This window comes from Dendropsophus ebraccatus, chromosome 13 (genome assembly GCF_027789765.1).
Source record: "Dendropsophus ebraccatus isolate aDenEbr1 chromosome 13, aDenEbr1.pat, whole genome shotgun sequence".
Taxonomy (NCBI): Eukaryota; Metazoa; Chordata; class Amphibia; order Anura; family Hylidae; genus Dendropsophus; species Dendropsophus ebraccatus.
In genome coordinates, this window is record NC_091466.1 from 503,636 (window position 1) to 520,437 (window position 16,802).

At 51.2% G+C, this 16,802-nt stretch overlaps 1 protein-coding gene across 2 annotated transcripts in view; it reads left to right on the forward strand.

The window, feature by feature from the left end:
• The window catches only part of NECTIN4 (nectin cell adhesion molecule 4), a 71,166-nt gene that overhangs the window by 22,153 nt on the left and 32,211 nt on the right, over positions 1-16,802 (forward strand). The window contains exons 1-3 of one of the 2 annotated variants that reach the window (XM_069949931.1): positions 9,515-9,597; positions 14,572-14,925; positions 15,244-15,534. In XM_069949931.1, coding sequence (XP_069806032.1) covers positions 14,700-14,925; positions 15,244-15,534 — 517 coding nt within the window. In that variant the 5' untranslated portion in view covers positions 9,515-9,597; positions 14,572-14,699. Of the gene's footprint in view, positions 1-9,514; positions 9,598-14,571; positions 14,926-15,243; positions 15,535-16,802 lie in introns of those variants that run through there. The other variant, XM_069949930.1, reaches the window with a different exon arrangement.

A 16,802-nucleotide genomic window follows, 5' to 3' on the forward strand; every position in this document is an offset into this window, starting at 1 on the left:
GCTTTTCTTATGGTGGCTGAGAATGAAAGCGATTGTTGTCACACGGTGCGCATAGCAGAGAGGAGTGTGACCGTCTCCTCCCTGTCTGTGTGTGTACAGTGCAAAGTACACAATGATTACACACACCCTTACACACTGCGCTTACACACACACACAACCGTACACGCTGCACACACAACCTTACTTGCACGCACACACAACCTTACTTTCTGCACACAGACATACACACATCCTTACACACTGCGCGCACACACACACACCTTACACACAGACACACACACAACCTTACACACAGACACATACACAACCTTACACACTGCACGCACACACACACACCTTACATGCTGTGCACACACACACACACACACCTTACATGCTGTGCACAAACACACACCTTACATGCTGTGCACACACACACACCTTACATGCTCTGCACACACACACACACCTTACATGCTCTGCACACACACACACACCTTACATGCTCTGCACACACACACACACCTTACATGCTGTGCACACACACACCTTACATGCTGTGCACACACACACACACCTTACATGCTCTGTACACACACACACACCTTACATGCTGTGCACGCACACACACACACACACACCTTACATGCTGTGCACGCACGCGCACACACACGCACACACACCTTACATGCTGTGCACATACGCACACACACACCTTACATGCACACCTTTAAGATAGTTCCTCTGTTGCTAGCAGGTTACACTGAAGGATATAGGAGACTTGAAGTTGGAGGCGGCATTCAGAAGAGGTTACTTGGCGGTAAGATTTGAGCTGTTCTGTGACACAGGAACACTGAAGACAAAACAGACTAGACAACCCCAAGCCTCTTCTATCCTTTTTATGCTAGAGGGAGAGGAGAGGGACCTGAGGTAACCTGAGCACCCATGGGCTCAGGGAAGTGAGGAGACTTTTAGAGGGCTCTGATAGGCCCAGAAGTGGGAGCCAACCCAGACATGGCGTCCCTGGAAGCAGGTGGCACAGCGGACCCCCCTGCAGATCCTTCAGCAGATGCTACATGTCAGAGAAAAGCGCGCACATTCACCACAATTATTAACCAATACTGGATCATAGAAGTGACAAAGTAACCTCCAGGGTTCAACAACTGCACAAAGCACATGCCGCGCGCACACACACACACACACACACACACACACACACACACACACACACACACACCCATGCACACGCCCACAGACACCCATGCACACGCCCACAGACAAACCTGCACAACCATGCAAACACAACCCTGCACCCTGCGCACACAAACAACCCTGCACACAGCACATGCCCACACACAACCCTGCACACTGCGCACACACACAACCATGCACACAGCACATGCCCACACACAACCCTGCACACAGCACACGCTCACAGACAAACCTGCGCACATCACAACCCTGCACACAGCACATGCCCACACACAACCCTGCACACTGCGCACACACACAACCATGCACACGCCCACAGACAAACCTGCACAACCATGCAAACACAACCCTGCACACTGCGCACACAGACAACCCTGCACACTGCACGCACACACAACCCTGCACACTGCACGCGCACACACAACCCTGCATGCTGCTCACACGCTTGTAGTGATACGTGCCGGGCATCCTCCAGACCATTGTCATGTCAGCCATTGTGTCCACCATCTGCCTCATCATTCATTCATGGAGCGGAGCGGGAGCAGCTGGCGCCATCCTGCCCTGTGGGCACAGACCCATTCACAGCAGGGACCTCCAGGAACATATATATATATGTGTATATATATAATCTCATGATCCCTGATGTAACACTTGTGTCAGGGCCCGACTGTCCTGTAAAAAGCCAATTAGAAGGTTGAGTTAAACGCATCATTGTGTTCTCCGCTCTCATCACTGTATATAAGGAAAGTTTGGGTCTGTGCTGGGGGTTGTAGTTCTCTGTATACAGTGTATACCTCGGTGGGTATGCTGGGGGTTGTAGTTCTCTGTATACAGTGTATACCTCGGTGGGTATGCTAGCGGTTGTAGTTCTCTGTATACCTCGGTGGGTATGCTGGGGGTTGTAGTTCTCTGTATACAGTGTATACCTCGGTGGGTATGCTGGGGGTTGTAGTTCTCTGTATACAGTGTATACCTCGGTGGGTATGCTAGGGGTTGTAGTTCTCTGTATACCTCGGTTATGCTGGGGGTTGTAGTTCTCTGTATACCTCGGTGGGTATGCTGGGGGTTGTAGTTCTCTGTATACAGCATATACCTCGGAGGGGTATGCAGGGGGTTGTAGTTCTCTATATACAGCGTATACCTGGGGGGGGTGTATGCTGGGGGTTGTAGTTCTCTGTTTACAGTGTATACCTCGGTGGGTATGCTGGGGGTTGTAGTTCTCTGTATACAGTGTATACCTCGGTGGGTATGCTAGGGGTTGTAGTTCTCTGTATTCCTCGGTGGGTATGCTGGGGGTTGTAGTTCTCTGTATACAGCATATACCTCGGAGGGGTATGCAGGGGGTTGTAGTTCTCTATATACAGCGTATACCTGGGGGGGGGTGTATGCTGGGGGTTGTAGTTCTCTGTTTACAGTGTATACCTCGGTGGGTATGCTGGGGGTTGTAGTTCTCTGTATACAGTGTATACCTCGGTGGGTATGCTGGGGGTTGTAGTTCTCTGTATACAGTGTATACCTCGGTGGGTATGCTGGGGGTTGTAGTTCTCTGTATACAGTGTATACCTCGGTGGGTATGCTGGGGGTTGTAGTTCTCTGTATACAGTGTATACCTCGGTGGGTATGCTGGGGGTTGTAGTTCTCTGTATACAGTGTATACCTCGGTGGGTATGCTGGGGGTTGTAGTTCTCTGTATACCTCGGTGGGTATGCTGGGGGTTGTAGTTCTCTGTATACAGTGTATACCTCGGTGGGTATGCTGGCGGTTGTAGTTCTCTATATACAGTGTATACCTGGGGGGGTATGCTGGGGTTTGTAGTTCTCTGTATACAGTGTATACCTGGGGGGGTATGCTGGGGGTTGTAGTTCTCTATATACAGCGTATACCTTGGGGGGGGGGGTATGCTGGGGGTTGTAGTTCTCTGTATACAGTGTATACCTCGGTGGGTATGCTGGGGGTTGTAGTTCTCTGTATACAGTGTATACCTCGGGGGGGGGTTTGCTGGGGGTTGTTGTTCTCTGTTTACAGTGTATACCTCGGTGGGTATGCTGGGGGTTGTAGTTCTCTGTATACAGTGTATACCTCGGGGGGGGGGGTATGCTGGGGGTTGTAGTTCTCTGTATACAGTGTATACCTTGGTGGGTATGCTGGGGGTTGTAGTTCTCTGTATACAGTGTATACCTCGGGGGGGGGGGGGGGGGGTATGCTGGGGGTTGTAGTTCTCTGTATACAGTGTATACCTTGGTGGGTATGCTGGGGGTTGTAGTTCTCTGTATACAGTGTATACCTCGGGGGGGTATGCTGGGGGTTGTAGTTCTGAATACTATATGTTATAGTGCTGTATACAATGGGGCCGCTCCCCTTCACCAGTTATATAATATAATATCCAGGACGTTACTCATTGGGTCCAACCAGGAATGGTTCATTTATGGGGCTGAGGGCTGTAATCTGCGGCTTATAACCCGGCGTCATGTGACCTCCCCGTCATGGCCGAGGAATCTGGGAGGACACAACACTCCAGTATATATATAATGTATACACTGCCACCCGGGGACGTATACTCTGCTTGGGGGCTGTATACACTGTATGGGCCCCTATATATGATATGATTATGTGTGTACCTATCCGTATACTGAGATATCTCCCCCCCCCAGTGTGATATGTATGTGTGTACCTATCCGTATACTGAGATATTCCCCCCCCAGTGTGATATGTATGTGTGTACCTATCTGTATACTGAGATATCTTCCCCCCCCCAGTGTGATATGTATGTGTGTACCTATCCGTATACTGAGATATTCCCCCCCCAGTGTGATATGTATGTGTGTACCTATCCGTATACTGAGATATCCCCCCCCAGTGTGATATGTATGTGTGTACCTATCCGTATACTAAGATATCCCCCCCAGTGTGATATGTATGTGTGTACCTATCCGTATACTGAGATACCCCCCCCCCCCCGTGTGATATGTATGTGTGTACCTATCCGTATACTGAGATATCTCCCCCCCCCCCAGTGTGATATGTATGTGTGTACCTATCCGTATACTGAGATATACCCCCCCAGTGTGATATGTATGTGTGTACCTATCTGTATACTGAGATATACCCCCCCAGTGTGATATGTATGTGTGTACCTATCCGTATACTGAGATATCTCCCCCCCCCAGTGTGATATGTATGTGTGTACCTATCCGTATACTGAGATATTTCCCCCCAGTGTGATATGTATGTGTGTACCTATCCGTATACTAAGCTATACCCCCCCAGTGTGATATGTATGTGTGTACCTATCTGTATACTGAGATCCCCCCCCCCCCGTGTGATATGTATGTGTGTACCTATCCGTATACTGAGATATACCCCCCAGTGTGATATGTATGTGTGTACCTATCCGTATACTGAGATATACCCCCCAGTGTGATATGTATGTGTGTACCTATCCGTATACTGAGATATCCCCCCCCCAGTGTGATATGTATGTGTGTACCTATCTGTATACTGAGATATCTCCCCCCCCAGTGTGATATGTATGTGTGTACCTATCCGTATACTGAGATATTTCCCCCCAGTGTGATATGTATGTGTGTACCTATCCGTATACTGAGATATTTCCCCCCAGTGTGATATGTATGTGTGTACCTATCCGTATACTGAGATATCTCCCCCAGTGTGATATGTATGTGTGTACCTATCCGTATACTGAGATCCCCCCCGTGTGATATGTATGTGTGTACCTATCCGTATACTGAGATATACCCCCCCAGTGTGATATGTATGTGTGTACCTATCTGTATACTGAGATATCTCCCCACAGTGTGATATGTATGTGTGTACCTATCCGTATACTGAGATATCTCCCCCAGTGTGATATGTATGTGTGTACCTATCCGTATACTGAGATCCCCCCCCCGTGTGATATGTATGTGTGTACCTATCCGTATACTGAGATATACCCCCCCAGTGTGATATGTATGTGTGTACCTATCCGTATACTGAGATATTCCCCCCCCCCAGTGTGATATGTATGTGTGTACCTATCCGTATACTGAGATCCCCCCCCCCGTGTGATATGTATGTGTGTACCTATCTGTATACTGAGATATACCCCCCCAGTGTGATATGTATGTGTGTACCTATCCGTATACTGAGATATCTCCCCCCAGTGTGATATGTATGTGTGTACCTATCCGTATACTGAGATATCTCCCCCCCCCCAGTGTGATATGTATGTGTGTACCTATCTGTATACTAAGATATACCCCCCCAGTGTGATATGTATGTGTGTACCTATCCGTATACTATCACACGGGGGGGGGGGGGATATCTCAGTATACGGATAGGTACACACATACATATCACACTGGGGGGGGGGAGATATCTCAGTATACGGATAGGTACACACATACATGAGATATCTCCCCCCCCCCAGTGTGATATGCATGTGTGTACCTATCTGTATACTGAGATATCCCCCCCCCGTGTGATATGTATGTGTGTACCTATCCGTATACTGAGATATCCCCCCCCCAGTGTGATATGTATGTGTGTAACTATTTGTATACTGAGATATCTCCCCCCCCCCAGTGTGATATGTATGTGTGTACCTATCCGTATACTGAGATATCCCCCCCCCGTGTGATATGTATGTGTGTACCTATCCGTATACTGAGATATCTCCCCCAGTGTGATATGTATGTGTGTACCTATCCGTTTACTGAGATATCCCCCTCAGTGTGATATGTATGTGTGTACCTATCCGTATACTGAGATATCCCCCCCCCAGTGTGATATGTATGTGTGTACCTATCCGTATACTGAGATATCCCCCCCCAGTGTGATATGTATGTGTGTACCTATCCGTATACTGAGATATCCCCCCCAGTGTGATATGTATGTGTGTACCTATCCGTATACTGAGATATCTCCCCCCAGTGTGATATGTATGTGTGTACCTATCCGTATACTGAGATATTCCCCCCCCCAGTGTGATATGTATGTGTGTACCTATCCGTATACTGAGATATCCCCCCCCCAGTGTGATATGTATGTGTGTACCTATCTGTATACTGAGATATCTCCCCCCCCAGTGTGATATGTATGTGTGTACCTATCCGTATACTGAGATATTTCCCCCCAGTGTGATATGTATGTGTGTACCTATCCGTATACTGAGATATCCCCCCCCCCCGTGTGATGTGTGTGTACCTATCCGTATACTGAGATATCTCCCCCCAGTGTGATATGTATGTGTGTACCTATCCGTATACTGAGATATACCCCCCCAGTGTGATATGTATGTGTGTACCTATCCGTATACTGGGATATCTCCCCCCCCCCCCAGTGTGATATGTATGTGTGTACCTATCCGTATACTGAGATATCCCCCCCCAGTGTGATATGTATGTGTGTACCTATCTGTATACTGAGATATCTCCCCCCCCCCCAGTGTGATATGTATGTGTGTACCTATCTGTATACTAAGATATACCCCCCCAGTGTGATATGTATGTGTGTACCTATCCGTATACTGAGATATCTCCCCCCCCCCCCAGTGTGATATGTATGTGTGTACCTATCCGTATACTGAGATATCCCCCCCCCCCCGTGTGATAGTATACGGATAGGTACACACATACATATCACACTGGGGGGGGAGATATCTCAGTATACGGATAGGTACACACATACATGAGATATCTCCCCCCCCCAGTGTGATATGTATGTGTGTACCTATCTGTATACTGAGATATCCCCCCCCCGTGTGATATGGATGTGTGTACCTATCCGTATACTGAGATATCCCCCCCCCCAGTGTGAGATGTATGTGTGTAACTATCTGTATACTGAGATATCTCCCCCCCCCCCACCCCCAGTGTGATATTATGTGTTGTACCTATCCATATACTGAGATATCCCCCCCCCGTGTGATATGTATGTGTGTACCTATCCGTATACTGAGATATCCCCCCCCAGTGTGATATGTATGTGTGTACCTATCCGTATACTGAGATATCCCCCCCCCCAGTGTGATATGTATGTGTGTACCTATCCGTATACTGAGATATCTCCCCCAGTGTGATATGTATGTGTGTACTATCCGTATACTGAGATTCCCCCCCCCAGTGTGATATGTATGTGTGTACCTATACCGTATACTGAGATATCTCCCCCAGTGTGATATGTATGGTGTGTACCTAATCCGTATACTGAGATATCTCCCCCCCCCCCCAGTGTGGATATGTATGTGTGTACCTATCAGTATAACTGAGATAATCTCCCCCCCACCAGTGTGATAATGTATGTGTGTACCTATCCTGTATACTTGAGGATATCCCCCCCCGTGTGATGGGTGTGTACCCTATCCGTATACTGAGATATCTCCCCCCAGTGTGATATGTATGTGTGTACCTATCCGTATACTGAGATATAACCCCCAGTGTGATATGTGTGTGTACCTATCCGTATACTGATATATCCCCCCCCCAGTGTGATATGTTTGTGTGTACCTATCCGTATACTGAGAGATCTCCCCCCAGTGTGATATGTATGTGTGAACCTATCCGTATACTGAGATATAACCCCCAGTGTTGATATGTGTGTGTACCTATCAGGTAATACTGATATATCCCCCCCAGTGTGATATGTGTGTGTACCTATCCGTATACTGAGATATACCCCCCCAGTGTGATATGTATGTGTGTACCTATCCGTATACTGAGATATACCCCCCCCAGTGTGATATGTATGTGTGTACCTATCCGTATACTGAGATATCCCCCCCCCCCGTGTGATATGTATGTGTGTACCTATCCGTATACTGGGATATCTCCCCCCCCCCCCCCCGTGTGATATGTATGTGTGTACCTATCCGTATACTGAGATATCTCCCCCCCCAGTGTGATATGTATGTGTGTACCTATCTGTATACTGAGATATCTTCCCCCCCCCAGTGTGATATGTATGTGTGTACCTATCTGTATACTGAGATATCCCCCCCAGTGTGATATGTATGTGTGTACCTATCTGTATACTGAGATATCCCCCCCAGTGTGATATGTATGTGTGTACCTATCTGTATACTGAGATATCTCCCCCCCCCAGTGTGATATGTATGTGTGTACCTATCCGTATACTGAGATATCCCCCCCAGTGTGATATGTATGTGTGTACCTATCTGTATACTGAGATATCTCCCCCCACCCAGTGTGATATGTATGTGTGTACCTATCCGTATACTAAGCTATACCCCCCCAGTGTAATATGTATGTGTGTACCTATCCGTATACTGAGATATCTCCCCCCAGTGTGATATGTATGTGTGTACCTATCCGTATACTGAGATCTCCCCCCCCCAGTGTGATATGTATGTGTGTACCTATCCGTATACTAAGCTATACCCCCCCAGTGTGATATGTATGTGTGTACCTATCCGTATACTGAGATCTCCCCCCCCCCCCCCAGTGTGATATGTATGTGTGTACCTATCCGTATACTAAGCTATACCCCCCCAGTGTGATATGTATGTGTGTACCTATCCGTATACTGAGATATCCCCCCCCCAGTGTGATATGTATGTGTGTACCTATCCGTATACTGAGATATCCCCCCCCCGTGTGATATGTATGTGTGTACCTATCCGTATACTGAGATATCTCCCCCAGTGTGATATGTATGTGTGTACCTATCCGTATACTGAGATACCCCCCCCCCCCACGTATGATATGTATGTGTGTACCTATCCGTATACTGAGATATCCCCCCCCAGTGTGATATGTATGTGTGTACCTATCCGTATACTGGGATATCTCCCCCCCCCCCCCAGTGTGATATGTATGTGTGTACCTATCCGTATACTGAGATATCCCCCCCCAGTGTGATATGTATGTGTGTACCTATCCGTATACTGAGATATCTCCCCCCCCCCAGTGTGATATGTATGTGTGTACCTATCTGTATACTGAGATATCTCCCCCCCAGTGTGATATGTATGTGTGTACCTATCCGTATACTGAGATACCCCCCCCCCCACGTATGATATGTATGTGTGTACCTATCCGTATACTGAGATACCCCCCCCCCCCTCCAGTGTGATATGTATGTGTGTACCTATCCGTATACTGAGATACCCCCCCCCCCCCCCACGTATGATATGTTGCCCGTTGTCCATGTGATGTTTCCGGTGTCTGGTGGGGGGGGCAGATACTTGGGGTGGGGCAGGAGTTGCTGACTAATGGCCTGCATCCGTCTCGGGACTTGGCTGAGGATTAACAAGTTTTTGCACAATGCCGAGAGAGAACGGGAATCCGGAGCGGCAGGTTTTTCCTGTACGAGGCGCCGGTCGCCATATTCCTCTCATACACAGATGGGAAGTCATGTGACTGATCGGCTGTCATCCAGCAGAGTGCGGTCAGAGCTCTGCTACAAGGGTTAGGTATAAGGCTGGGGGGGGGGCCGCTGTGGCCCACGTATAAGGCTGGGGGGGGCGGCTGTGGCCCACGTATAAGGCTGGGGGGGGCGGCTGTGGCCCAGGTATAAGGCTGGGGGGGGCGGCTGTGGCCCACGTATAAGGCTGGGGGGGGCGGCTGTGGCCCAGGTATAATGCTCAGACACAGGTTGTCCAATTTTATAAGGCTTGCCCATGTTTTCCAGATACAAAAGAAAAGGCTGGTGCAGGAGGCCCCCCCCCCCCCCCCCCCGTATACTGCTGTATATTACCTATCAGATCCCCCCTATATACTGCCACACACGTGCCAGGAGACCACCCGGCCCTCAGTCGCTCTACAGGTTTCTCTCCTGTGATGTAGTCGTCCTCGCTGGTCACAGATCTCACAAGCTGTAACCTGCTCTGCGGAGCCCGGCCCCAGGTGTGAGGGAGGTAATGATGGCGGCTTCTATTGTTATACATCTGTCCCATAGCATGTGTAACAGATCACTGATCCCTACTGTGTATGAGGCTCTGGGAGACAGATGTGTAACAGATCAATGATCCCTACTGTGTATGAGGCTCTGGAGCAGATGTGTAACTGATCACTGATCCCTACTGTGTATGAGGCTGTGGAGCTGATGTGTAACAGATCACTGATCCCTACTGTGTATGGGACTGTGGAGCAGATGTGTAACAGATCACTGATCCCTACTGTGTATGAGGCTCTGGGAGACAGATGTGTAACAGATCACTGATCCCTACTGTGTATGAGGCTCTGGGAGACAGATGTGTAACTGATTACTGATCCCTACTGTGTATGAGGCTGTGGAGCTGATGTGTGTAACTGATCACTGATCCCTACTGTGTATGAGGCTGTGGAGCTGATGACACTGATCACTGATCCCTACTGTGTATGAGGCTGTGGAGCTGATGTGTAACAGATCAATGATCCCTACTGTGTATGAGGCTCTGGGAGACAGATGTGTAACTGATCACTGATCCCTACTGTGTATGAGGCTGTGGAGACAGATGTGTAACTGATCACTGATCCCTACTGTGTATGAGGCTGTGGAGCTGATGTGTAACAGATCACTGATCCCTACTGTGTATGAGGCTGTGGGAGACAGATGTGTAACTGATCACTGATCCCTACTGTGTATGAGGCTGTGGAGACAGATGTGTAACAGATCACTGATCCCTACTGTGTATGAGGCTCTGGAGCAGATGTGTAACTGATCACTGATCCCTACTGTGTATGAGGCTGTGGAGCTGATGTGTAACAGATCACTGATCCCTACTGTGTATGAGGCTGTGGAGCAGATGTGTAACTGATCACTGATCCCTACTGTGTATGAGGCTCTGGGAGACAGATGTGTAACTGATCACTGATCCCTACTGTGTATGAGGCTCTGGGAGACAGATGTGTAACAGATCACTGATCCCTACTGTGTATGAGGCTGTGGAGCAGATGTGTAACATGGGGCTCTGGGGAGACAGTTGGTCGCTCCGTTCCTATCTGCATTCTGCACATTAGGTGGCTTTGAAGTCTGCTCTTCTCCATGCCGCTCCTCCCCGGGTGCTGGGAGAGCTGGTTCCAGTCCTGGGAAACTGGGAGAAGTCTCCTGGCAAAATGTGATCACTCATCTCTAGTCACTGCTTCTCTGAAGCCATTTCTGCTGATACAACTTGGTTATCAGTTATTCATGTAGTATCGGGATCTGACCTGCCGATGGCTAAAGGCCGGTCCTCTCTGCCGATGGCTAAAGGCCGGTCCTCTCTGCCGATGGCTAAAGGCCGGTCCTCTCTGCCGATGGCTAAAGGCCGGTCCTCTCTGCCGATGGCTAAAGGCCGGTCCTCTCTGCCGATGGCTAAAGGCCGGTCCTCTCTGCCGATGGCTAAAGGCCGGTCCTCTCTGCCGATGGCTAAAGGCCGGTCCTCTCTGCCGATGGCTAAAGGCCGGTCCTCTCTGCCGATGGCTAAAGGCCGGTCCTCTCTGCCGATGGCTAAAGGCCGGTCCTCTCTGCCGATGGCTAAAGGCCGGTCCTCTCTGCCGATGGCTAAAGGCCGGTCCTCTCTGCCGATGGCTAAAGGCCGGTCCTCTCTGCCGATGGCTAAAGGCCGGTCCTCTCTGCCGATGGCTAAAGGCCGGTCCTCTCTGCCGATGGCTAAAGGCCGGTCCTCTCTGCCGATGGCTAAAGGCCGGTCCTCTCGGGGCCGATGGCTAAAGGCCGGTCCTCCTCGGGGCCCATGGCTAAAGGCCGGTCCTCCTCGGGGCCCATGGCTAAAGGCCGGTCCTCCTCGGGGCCCATGGCTAAAGGCCGGTCCTCCTCGGGGCCCATGGCTAAAGGCCGGTCCTCCTCGGGGCCCATGGCTAAAGGCCGGTCCTCCTCGGGGCCCATGGCTAAGGCCGGTCCTCCTCGGGGCCCATGGCTAAAGGCCGGTCCTCCTCGGGGCCCATGGCTAAAGGCTGGTCCTCCTCGGGGCCCATGGCTAAAGGCTGGTCCTCCTCGGGGCCCATGGCTAAAGGCTGGTCCTCCTCGGGGCCCATGGCTAAAGGCTGGTCCTCCTCGGGGCCCATGGCTAAAGGCTGGTCCTCTCTGCCGAGCCACATTTTCTACTTCATGGGCTGTATATGGTGTATAATGCTGTATACCTGCGGTTACAGGTATGAGGTACAGTGCTGAGGAGAAGAAACTGTTTAGTAGAAAGACTGATATAGACATGACCGGCTCCCAAAGAAGTATGCAAAGTAATAAATGCAATGGTGCACTTGGGGGCCCCCAGCAGAGGTCACCCCGCCCCCCCCCCAATCATATGTGCAGCCAAACCCCCTATATATATAACAGGCAGGAGAAGAAGAGTCCAGCTAGTCTGGTGTATAGTGCTGAGAGGAGGAGTGGAATCACGTCTTGGGGACTCAGGTGGGCTATATGTTGTAGGGTGGTGCCTGTGTTTCGGGTTATTGATGAGGCAGGCGGGGTGGTATAGGGTAGTATCATGTCTTGGGGACTCAGGTGGGCTATATGTTGTAGGGTGGTGCCTGTGTTTCGGGTTATTGATGGGGCAGGCGGGGTGGTATAAGGTAGTATGTCTTGGGGACTCGGGTGGGTTATATGTTGTAGGGTGGTGCCTGTGTTTCGGGTTATTGATGGGGCAGGCGGGGTGGTATAAGGTAGTATGTCTTGGGGACTCAGGTGGGTTATATGTTGTAGGGTGGTGCCTGTGTTTCGGGTTATTGATGGGGCAGGCGGGGTGGTATAGGGTAATATGTCTTGGGGACTCGGGGGTTATATGTTGTAGGGTGGTGCCTGTGTTTCGGGTTATTGATGGGGCAGGCGGGGTGGTATAGGGTAATATGTCTTGGGGACTCGGGGGTTATATGTTGTAGGGTGGTGCCTGTGTTTCGGGTTATTGATGAGGCAGGCGGGGTGGTATAGGGTAGTATCATGTCTTGGGGACTCAGGTGGGCTATATGTTGTAGGGTGGTGCCTGTGTTTCGGGTTATTGATGGGGCAGGCGGGGTGGTATAGGGTAGTATGTCTTGGGGACTCAGGTGGGCTATATGTTGTAGGGTGGTGCCTGTGTTTCGGGTTATTGATGGGGCAGGCGGGGTGGTATAAGGTAGTATGTCTTGGGGACTCGGGTGGGTTATATGTTGTAGGGTGGTGCCTGTGTTTCGGGTTATTGATGGGGCAGGCGGGGTGGTATAAGGTAGTATGTCTTGGGGACTCAGGTGGGTTATATGTTGTAGGGTGGTGCCTGTGTTTCGGGTTATTGATGGGGCAGGCGGGGTGGTATAAGGTAGTATGTCTTGGGGACTCAGGTGGGCTATATGTTGTAGGGTGGTGCCCTAGTCTCAGGTGATGGGGCAGGCGGGGTGGTATAGGGCAGTATCATGTCTTGGGGTGGGTGATATGTTGTAGGGTGGTGCCTGTGTTTCGGGTTATTGATGGGGCAGGCGGGGTGGTATAGGGTAATATGTCTTGGGGACTCAGGGGGGTTATATGTTGTAGGGTGGTGCCTGTGTTTCGGGTTATTGATGGGGCAGGCGGGGTGGTATAGGGTAGTATGTCTTGGGGACTCAGGTGGGCTATATGTTGTAGGGTGGTGCCTGTGTTTCGGGTTATTGATGGGGCAGGCGGGGTGGTATAGGGTAATATGTCTTGGGGACTCGGGGGTTATATGTTGTAGGGTGGTGCCTGTGTTTCGGGTTATTGATGGGGCAGGCGGGGTGGTATAGGGTAATATGTCTTGGGGACTCGGGGGTTATATGTTGTAGGGTGGTGCCTGTGTTTCGGGTTATTGATGGGGCAGGCGGGGTGGTATAGGGTAAAGGGTAATATGTCTTGGGGACTCGGGGGTTATATGTTGTAGGGTGGTGCCTGTGTTTCGGGTTATTGATGGGGCAGGCGGGGTGGTATAGGGTAATATGTCTTGGGGACTCAGGTGGGCTATATGTTGTAGGGTGGTGCCTGTGTTTCGGGTTATTGATGGGGCAGGCGGGGTGGTATAGGGTAATATGTCTTGGGGACTCGGGGGTTATATGTTGTAGGGTGGTGCCTGTGTTTCGGGTTATTGATGGGGCAGGCGGGGTGGTATAGGGCAGTATCATGTCTTAGGGTGGGTGATATGTTGTAGGGTGGTGCCTGTGTTTCGGGTTATTGATGGGGCAGGCGGGGTGGTATAGGGTAATATGTCTTGGGGACTCAGGTGGGCTATATGTTGTAGGGTGGTGCCTGTGTTTCGGGTTATTGATGGGACAGGCGGGGTGGTATAGGGTAATATGTCTTGGGGACTCGGGGGTTATATGTTGTAGGGTGGTGCCTGTGTTTCGGGTTATTGATGGGGCAGGCGGGGTGGTATAGGGTAATATGTCTTGGGGACTCGGGGGTTATATGTTGTAGGGTGGTGCCTGTGTTTCGGGTTATTGATGGGTTTCTCCCTTCTCTTTGCAGGATGCTTAGGCGGCAATGTGAGGACAGAGAAGAGCATCACCGTAGTTTTGGGATTAGAGGCCACCCTTGCATGTTTTTACGAGGCCAAGGAACAAGAGGAGGTAACTCAAGTTGTCTGGTCAAAGAAGATGGTGAATGGTCAGAACGTGCAGCTGGCCATCCTAAACACTGAGTTTGGGGCTCACATCCCTCTCGAGTATGAAGGACGGGTGAAGGAGAAGTCTCCTCTGCAGCCAGACGATGGGAGCATTTTCCTGAAGAACGTTGTCCAGGCAGATGAGGGCGTCTACCAGTGTCGGGTCCACACCTTCCCGGCAGGGACCTTCGAGGCTGATGTGGCGCTGAAGGTGCTTGGTAAGAGCAGAACGTGTAGAAGTAGAAACTGACCCATGTAGCCTTCTGACCCTCATCGTAGGTATATAGAGACAGTCCGGCTGCTGTCACTAGATTGAGGGGCCATAGTGGTGGAAGAACTGGGAGGACCACACTTTATGGTAGTACAGGGGCTGCTCCACCTTTTATTTCAATCATCTGATCACTGTGTTCCAGTCTCCATTAGTTCTAGGCTGGAGGAGCTATGTAATGTACCAGATGAGGGTTCTAGACTCTTCATACGAGGACAGTCGGCTTCCATCATGGTTTTAATGCCTGTGTTTTTTCTGTGTTGTTTAGTGCCACCTTTGCCGACGCTGAACCCCGGGCCGCCTCTGGTAGAGGGTGTGGGCTTGAGCCTTGCTGCCTCCTGCACAGCGGAAGGGAACCCAGCGCCCACCCTGTCCTGGGAAACAGAAGTGTCCGGGAAAAACAATTCGCACATGTATTCTCACGCTCGATCAGCCTCGGTGACCAGTGAGTTTTTCGTTGTCCCAACTCGCAGTATGCACAACAAGCCGCTGACCTGTGTGGTGTCGCACCCGGTGTTCCAGCAGGAGAAGAGGCTGGTGCACACACTAGAGGTGGAGTGTGAGTATATAGGCCGGAAAATATAACATCATCACCGTGACTCTGTCCTCTAGGGGGTACTGTACACCTAAGCGAGGGACCAGTCCTGTACACCTCAATGGGTGACCTGTGCACCGGTCCAGAGGGTCCTGTACACCTCAATGGGTGACCTGTGCACCGGTCCTGAGGGTCCTGTACACCTCAATGGGTGACCTGTGCACCGGTCCTGAGGGTCCTGTACACCTCAATGGGTGACCTGTGCACCGGTCCAGAGGGTCCTGTACACCTCAATGGGTGACCTGTGCACCGGTCCAGAGGGTCCTGTACACCTCAATGGGTGACCTGTGCACCGGTCCAGAGGGTCCTGTACACCTCAATGGGTGACCTGTGCACCGGTCCTGAGGGTCCTGTACACCTCAATGGGCGACCTGTGCACCGGTCCTGAGGGTCCTGTACACCTCAATGGGCGACCAGTGCACCGGTCCAGAGGGTCCTGTACACCTCAATGGGTGACCTGTGCACCGGTCCAGAGGGTCCTGTACACCTCAATGGGCGACCAGTGCACCGGTCCAGAGGGTCCTGTAAACCTCAATGGGTGACCTGTGCACCTCAATGGGTGACCTGTGCACCGGTCCAGAGGGTCCTGTACACCTCAATGGGTGACCTGTGCACCGGTCCAGAGGGTCCTGTACACCTCAATGGGTGACCTGTGCACCGGTCCAGAGGGTCCTGTACACCTCAATGGGTGACCTGTGCACCGGTCCAGAGGGTCCTGTACACCTCAATGGGTGACCTGTGCACCGGTCCAGAGGGTCCTGTACACCTCAATGGGTGACCTGTGCACCGGTCCAGAGGGTCCTGTACACCTCAATGGGTGACCTGTGCACCGGTCCAGAGGGTCCTGTACACCTCAATGGGTGACCTGTGCACCGGTCCAGAGGGTCCTGTACACCTCAATGGGTGACCTGTGCACCGGTCCAGAGGGTCCTGTACACCTCAATGGGCGACCTGTGCAGCGGTCCTGAGGGTCCTGTACACCTCAATGGGTGACCTGTGCACCGGTCCTGAGGGTCCTGTACACCTCAATGGGTGACCTGTGCACCGGTCCTGAGGGTCCTGTACACCTCAATGGGCGACCTGTGCACCGGTCCTGAGGGTCCTGTACACCTCAATGGGCGACCAGTGCACCGGTCCAGAGGGTCCTGTACACCTCAATGGGTGACCTGTGCACCGGTCCAGAGGGTCCTGTACACCTCAATGGGCGACCAGTGCACCGGTCCAGAGGGTCC